The sequence below is a fragment of the Orycteropus afer genome, unplaced genomic scaffold (assembly GCF_000298275.1).
Source record: "Orycteropus afer afer isolate SDZICR_OR568_19922 unplaced genomic scaffold, OryAfe1.0 scaffold00036, whole genome shotgun sequence".
Classification (NCBI taxonomy): domain Eukaryota; kingdom Metazoa; phylum Chordata; class Mammalia; order Tubulidentata; family Orycteropodidae; genus Orycteropus; species Orycteropus afer.
In genome coordinates, this window is record NW_006921623.1 from 3894606 (window position 1) to 3901494 (window position 6889).

The window sequence follows — 6889 nt, forward strand, 5'->3', positions numbered from 1 at the left end:
TTAATGGGTAAGGAACTGCTTCTTTGGGTGATGAAAATGTTCTGTAAACTGCTGATGGACACAGTTCCCTGGGTGGTGCAATTGCACTTGACTACCAGCCTAGAGATTGGTGGTTTGAACCCACCCAATGGCACCATGGAAGAAAAGCCTAGCAATCTGGTTCTAGAACGATTATAGCCAAGAAAACCTTATGGCACAGTCCTACTCCGTAACACATGAGGTCCCTGTGAGTTAGAACCAGCTCTACAACAGCAAGTTTGGTTTTTGGCTTTGGATGGAAGCATGACCTTGTGGATACACAAAAAAAAAAAAAAAAAACCCACTGGATTGTACACTTTACAGTGGTGAACTGCATTGTATGCGAAATATGTCAATTTTAAATCATTTTAAAGAAATGCAAGGGAATGATTACAGATAGATATTTTCATAACACTGGTTACCCACCAGCCCCTCCTCGGAAGGAAGGTTGGGCGATCTACCTCTGTAGAGATACAGCCTTGGAAACCCAAGGAGGGGTCACTGAGTCGGACTTGACAGCAGTGAAAGTGGTTACCTCTGGGAGGGAAGGAGAGGGGTGGATTGGAGAAAAATAATCAGTAAATGCAGGAGTATTTGTAAAGTTTTAGTTCTTAAAGTTAGATGTTTATGGGTACTTCTCTTATTACTATGCTTCATTATGTGTGTATGTTACATGTATTTGTATACATATAAAATCTAATGCAACATTTTAAAGGAATAAAAATATTAAATAGCCTTAAAAGCAAATTACTTTAGGCTTTTTGATAAATGCATTTTGAATTGCTCCTTGGAGCAGGAGGTTTGTGCCTCTGCCTGGCTCTAGACATGCTTCTTCTGACCTCTGGTGGCTGAGTGGTGCAGGGCAGCAGTTGCTGCTAACTCCAGACACCCCTAGGCCCTGTGGAATGAATATGGCTGACTCCTCAGCATGCCTTGCATGGTCTGACCACTAGACATCTGTTCAGGGGTTCAGGCCACTGCCAGTCCCACCCTACTTGGAAAACACCACAGGGTCTGGGGTGTTCCTGGTTTGATATTTTTTCCTTTTTCCTCTCTGGCCCTTTACTACACTTACCTAATCCCTGCAGGGAGGAGTGTGTAACTCCCCCAAAATCTGTCCCTCGAAGGGACCAACTGTTCCTGCCTCTGCCTTCACCAAGATGTCCCACCCTTGGACACCACCCCCCACCCCAGACCAGAGACTTGAGCTCATGAGCAGAGCTCAGGTATCTTCTGAGGAAGGAGTGCCAGGCACTGAAACTCAGAGAACCGGTCTCCAAGCGCCCTTTGTTTAATCAGCCCCTCTCCCACAGGCTAGTGGAGGATTATGGAAGTTAACCTGGGCACTGCAGAGGTGAGAGTGTGAGGGGAAATTAATGAAAAGTGGTCAGTGTTTCAGGGTTTACTATAAGAGTACAGTAAACAGCAAGTCTCTCTCTTTAACTGGCTGGCTGGATTAGAAAGCTATTGATTTACCTGCGCCCTTCCCCTCCTTTCCCTGCATCTCTGGTAGCATAGTGGCTAAGGCACTTGACTGCTCACCAGAAGGCTGGCGGTTCAAACCCACCAGCCACTCCTCAGAAGGAAGGTTGGGCAATCCTACTTCCGTAGTGATACTGCCTCGGAAACCCAAGGAGGGGTCGCTATGAGTCGGGGCCGACTTGACAGCAAATAACAACAACAACAACAACAATCTAGACAAAAAGATGAGTTTCTGACAGTGCATGTTGGCTGTGGAAACCAGGCCAGAAAGTCCCAGACATCTTAATGAACTAGGGCTGGCCACAGAGGGTGGTCTGGAGAGAAGGGCCCAGATAAGATCATCCCCAAAGCCCTTATGGCTTTGGCACCGACAGGCAGTGTAACAGGAGTTACTGAGCTGGGTTAGGACCTAGACTCTGCTACTCACTCTCCTGGATATCACGTAACCTCTTTCAGCTTTAACTTCTTTACCTGCAAAATGGAGTTAGTAACAGTGCCTATTCATTGTTTTAATTCATGTATATTAGTTGAATTAATGCATGCAGAGTAGTCTGTGAGGGTTTGAAAAACGCCAGCTGCTTCTGCTGGTGGTGGTTTGAACTCTCGCATAGTGAGCAGAGGTGAGGATTCCATTCCACCCCAGTTAGGCTGGTGTTTGGGGTAGGGATGGAGTCTCCTATCCAGAGCATCTTTCCTCCCTCTGCCCCCAGACGCCATGGAGCTGGTGCTGATCTTTCTTTGCAGCCTGCTGGCTCCTGCAGTCCTCGCCAGTGGTAAGTACCTCTCTAGGATCTAGCAAGGGCAAGATGCAGCTGCAGCCCATCTTAGTCGAAGGTTCTGGCCTTTTGAGACATTGAGGGTTGGGGGGCTCACTTTTGGCTTGAGCCTTGGGAGTCAAACCTGTACATCAGTCCCAGGACCATAATTAAGGAACTCTGGCCTGATGTAAAGGAGCTCTGGGGCGCAGTGCCTAAGGCATTTTACTGCTAACCAGAAGGTTGGTGGTTCAAACCCACCAGCCACTCCACAGAAGGAAGACTAGGTAATCTACTTCCGTAAAAATTTACCACCTCAGCATCCCAGTGGGGGTCGCTATGAGTCAGAATCAACTCAAATGCAGTGGGGTTGTTTTTTGTTGTTGTTTTTTCTTTTGGCCTGACGCAAATTCCTTGTCTTTCCTTGGCCTATGTTTCCTTGTCTATGTCGTTGTTGCTGTTGTTATATGTCGTCGAGTCAGACCTGACTCATAGCAACCCCTCCTTGGGTTTCCGAGGCAGTATCACTACAGAAGTAGATTGCCCCATCTTCCTTCTGAGGAGTGGCTGGTGGGTTTGAACCGCCAGCCTTCTGGTTAGCAGTCAAGTGCCTTAGGCACTACGCTACCAGAGCTCCCTTCCTTGTCTATAACAAGAGCATAATAGACCCTGCCTTTGGGGAATGATATGACAATAAAAGAGGCATGTGCTCTGATTTGCTGTGAAAGTAGAATTTCAGCTGGGGCTCTGAGCTGTACCTGCCCTCAGTTTCCGGGTGGGCCCTCCTTCCCAGGAATCCCTGCATGGGGAGTGGATCTGTGAAGCAGGTAAGGGTGTTGGAGACTGAGATGTGTGGCTGTCCTCCTCTTACCACATTTGTTTATTGTTTGCAGCAGCTGAGCAGGAGAAAGATGAGGACCCTTTTCATTATGGTGAGCAGTGAAGTCACCCCTGGGTGCAGGAGAGGCAAGGGTGAGAGTGGATGTGGGGAGGTATATTCTGTCCAAGGGAGGGATGGACATGCTGCTCTTTGGCACTTCTCTTTTTCCATCTCTCATCTTTGCTTCCTTTGACAGACTATCAGACCCTGAGGATCGGGGGCCTGGTGTTTGCTGTGGTCCTGTTCTCGGTGGGAATCCTCCTTATCCTAAGTAAGTGTGTCTGTTGCTTTGCTCGCTCTGTGATAACTGAGGCTACTAAGCAGGTAAGAGCCATTCTCTCTGCTGGAGAGGAAAGAGACTGTTCTCCATGGAATCTTCAGGACTTCACACATAGTAAATGTTCAGTAAAACACTGAAACATGAGTAAAATAAATGCTGGGTGAAGAGAAGCCTGGATAAGAAGAAGGAGCAGGATAAGCCCTCCTGCTGCTGTATCCAGCAGGGCATGAATGGGGAGTTGCAGGAGATGGGTGCTAGATACTGCCTTTGGAGGCCCCGAGTTGGTTTCCCCACATGAGCCTGGTCTGCACAGAGCTCTTGGCACTTTCACAATCAAGCAGCCTGATCGTGTTGAATGTACCACTTTGGCTTCCTAAGGCCTCTACTTTAACCTAGAGTTGACGTATAGAACTAAGCAGGCTGTGTCCTGCCCAGTTCCAGGGGCCCTATTTCCATAGTCACATGACTGCACAGACTCAGGGCAAGCCAGGAGCCTGACTCTGCCTGGTTTCTTTGCTTTTCAGGTCGGAGGTGCAAGTGCAGTTTCAATCAGAAGCCCCGGTAAGGCTGCCATGGCTGTGGACCTCTGGGGTGACACTAGGAGGAGACATAGAGTTGTGTGGCCCAAATGAATATCCTCTTAGATTTTTGTCTCAACAAGAGGGTATGTGTTGTAGGCAGTAAGGGTAGAAATTTGAGGACTTCCAGGTAGATTTGGGGCAAAGAAAAGGTCAAAACATGGAGAGTTAGCCCATCCCTATCTCTCCTAATGGAGATGGGTGGGCAAGAAGGCACTGGAACTTTGTCTGGAATCCTTTGAGATAGTTGGCTATGGAAACAGAGAAGCAGAGGGCTGTGTGGCCTTTCTTGATATCCATCTCCTTTACAGGACTAGGACACTGTCCCTGCTTGTCACCTGTTCGTTAGGCAATTTTGGGCTGAGTTGAAACTTGGACTCCCTGTCATTTATCCCTCCCCCACATACGTAATGGCACAACCGACCCCCATGTGCCCTAGGCCACCCCTTCCCAATACTCATTTCTCTTGGGGACTGACATGGCAGGTTGCCTGTGAGTTCCTGTTGACTCTGTCCCCTTCAGCCCCATCCTTCCTCATTCCATGTGTCCATGGTTGAGCATGCTCCAGCCCCTGGGGTGAGCTGTGGAGATTGATCACAGTGGCCCTGTGCCAGTAAGAGCTTTCCTTGGGGACTTCTCATGGCACTATGTGTCTCTTCTTCTCACAGGGCTCCAGGAGATGAGGAGGCCCAGGTGGAGAACCTCATCACTGCAAACGGTAACTCCCCACAGCCCATGCCATTCACAAAGAAGACTGAGGGAGTGGGAGAGGGGCCTTACATGGCAGGGCAACAGAACTGACATGTTCCCACAGTGCCAGGTCCCCAGGGCCTCAGTGCATGGCCACTCTGAAACTCCTGGTGACAGCCAGCATCAGTAAATGCATCAGGCACTGTGCAAAGTGCATTGCAGACCACATCACATTGTGCCTGCACCTAGCCCCCTAAGGTGGGAGTCACTTTCCACCTTCTACAGCCGAGGAATTGGGCCCTCCACACAAACAAGTGGGCAGAGTAATAGGGTGTCATCTTTGCTGCCACATAGGCATGACTTGGGAGCTGAGGAACTCAGTTCCTGTCGCCCGCAGTGGGGGTAAGGGTTTGCCCCCAGGCCTGTCTGACTCTGAATCCCTTGGCTCCCCCAGAGTCAGGCACTGGCAATGCTGCCTTGGGGGTGGCCCACTGTGGTCAGACCTCCTAGAGTAGATTCCCTAAGTAAGGTCAGACTCCCCAGCATCAGGCATTAGCACAGGTGCTGTGGGGATAGCCCACTGTGGTCAGACTCCTCCATTGTCAGGCACTGGCACAGTTACTATGGGATAGCTCACTGAGATAGGGGTCCATTTTCTACAGTCTTCCCTGATTTTCTTTCTAGCAACGGAGCCTCAGAAAGCAGAGAACTGAAGTGTAGCCCTCAGATGGGAAGGTAGGATACCCTCTTCCTGGATCTTCCCTTGTCACCATCACTGTCTTCAGCAAGGTCTGGGCTATGTGTGCTGGGGGAGGCCCTGTCTGAAGAGCCTTATGTCTAAAGGGGGTGATGAGATAGCCCAGGACCAGACATGCCCCAGGTGTCCCATACATACGCACAGCACACAGCCAAGGAATTGGGCCTTCCACACAAACCAGTGGACAAAGTGATAGGATGTCATCCTCGCTGACACGTAAGCGTGACTTGGGAGCAAATTAGAGTTTATGAAACACTCCTAGTAGCAATACCACAAAGGTAATGGCTTTCAGTGATGATTCAGAAAGTACTTTAGGATCACTTTTTTAAAAAACATTTTATTATGAAATGTTCTAAACCTACACAAAAGCTAGGAGAATAATATAATGACCCCCCCCCATACCAGTATTATCAGTTATCAACATTTAGTGTCCCTGATTTAGTACCTATGCCTATTGTTGATTGCAGAGGGTATAGGAGTGAAGAAACTGTTGAATGCCTTGCTGTTGTTAGGTCCTGTTGAGTCAATTTTCAGCTCATAACGATTCAGTCTGACAGAGTAGAAGTGTTCCATAGGGTTTCCTAGGCTGTAATCTTAACAAGAGTAGATCTCCAGATCTTTCTCCCACGAAGCCCTGTGTAGGTTCAAACCGCCAACCTTTTGCTTAGCAGCCAAATGCTTAACCTTGCCCCATTCAATCGAGCCTTCCAGGAACTTAAAGAAGTAGGACAGGTGAGGTTTATCCCCATTTTATAGATGAGGAGACTGAGTTCAGAGGATGTGTAGCTATAGACAGGAGGTGACAGGCGGGAACTTGAGTTCAGGCATGTTGGTGGTAGTAGTTCCACGTCCCTGATCCTGTCTGCCTAACTTTCTGACACAGTCTGGAATGTAACCACTATGTGCTGCCTGGTCACTTCTGACTCATGGCAGTCCATGGGTGTCGGAGTAGAACTGGGCTCATTTTCCAGAAGTAGATCACCAGGCCTTTTCTTCCAAGGCACCTCTGGGTATTCTCCAACATCCTGCTTTTTGGTTAACAGCCAAGTGCATCAGCTGTTTACGCCACCCTGGAATATACGGGGGCTGGAGGATCAGTCTTCTATCAGCTCATTTCTGCCTCTTTTTTTGTGGCAGAAAATAAGGTATAATACACAAATACATAACTTGATCCTAAAGAGTAAATTAAGAGATTCCTCGAAGATAAAATGTCTAATACACCAGTTTTTACTGTGATTATAATAATCTGATGTATGCATGTAGCACTGTAATTATTTTCTGATGTGCCTTTATATCCTCCTAACAGCCAGGGGTGGGCAGAGCAGGGCTCATTATATCCATCTTCTAAGTGGGGCTTAGGATGAGTGATTTGTCTAAGCTTGAGATGATAGTAGAACCGGGTCAAGGATGCAGGTAATAATTGCCTTTGGTAGCTTGATGCTGTGTCCA

At 48.2% G+C, this 6889-nt stretch overlaps 1 protein-coding gene across 1 annotated transcript; it reads left to right on the forward strand.

Moving 5' to 3' along the window:
• Nucleotides 1-2215: 2215 nt before the first annotated feature.
• On the forward strand, nucleotides 2216-5396 carry LOC103193310 (FXYD domain-containing ion transport regulator 6). The gene is made up of 6 exons (XM_007936486.1): nucleotides 2216-2273; nucleotides 3149-3187; nucleotides 3332-3406; nucleotides 3940-3976; nucleotides 4662-4711; nucleotides 5368-5396. Exons 1-6 carry the CDS (start codon nucleotides 2216-2218, stop codon nucleotides 5394-5396), a joined length of 288 nt encoding a protein of 95 aa, XP_007934677.1.
• Nucleotides 5397-6889: the final 1493 nt, after the last annotated feature.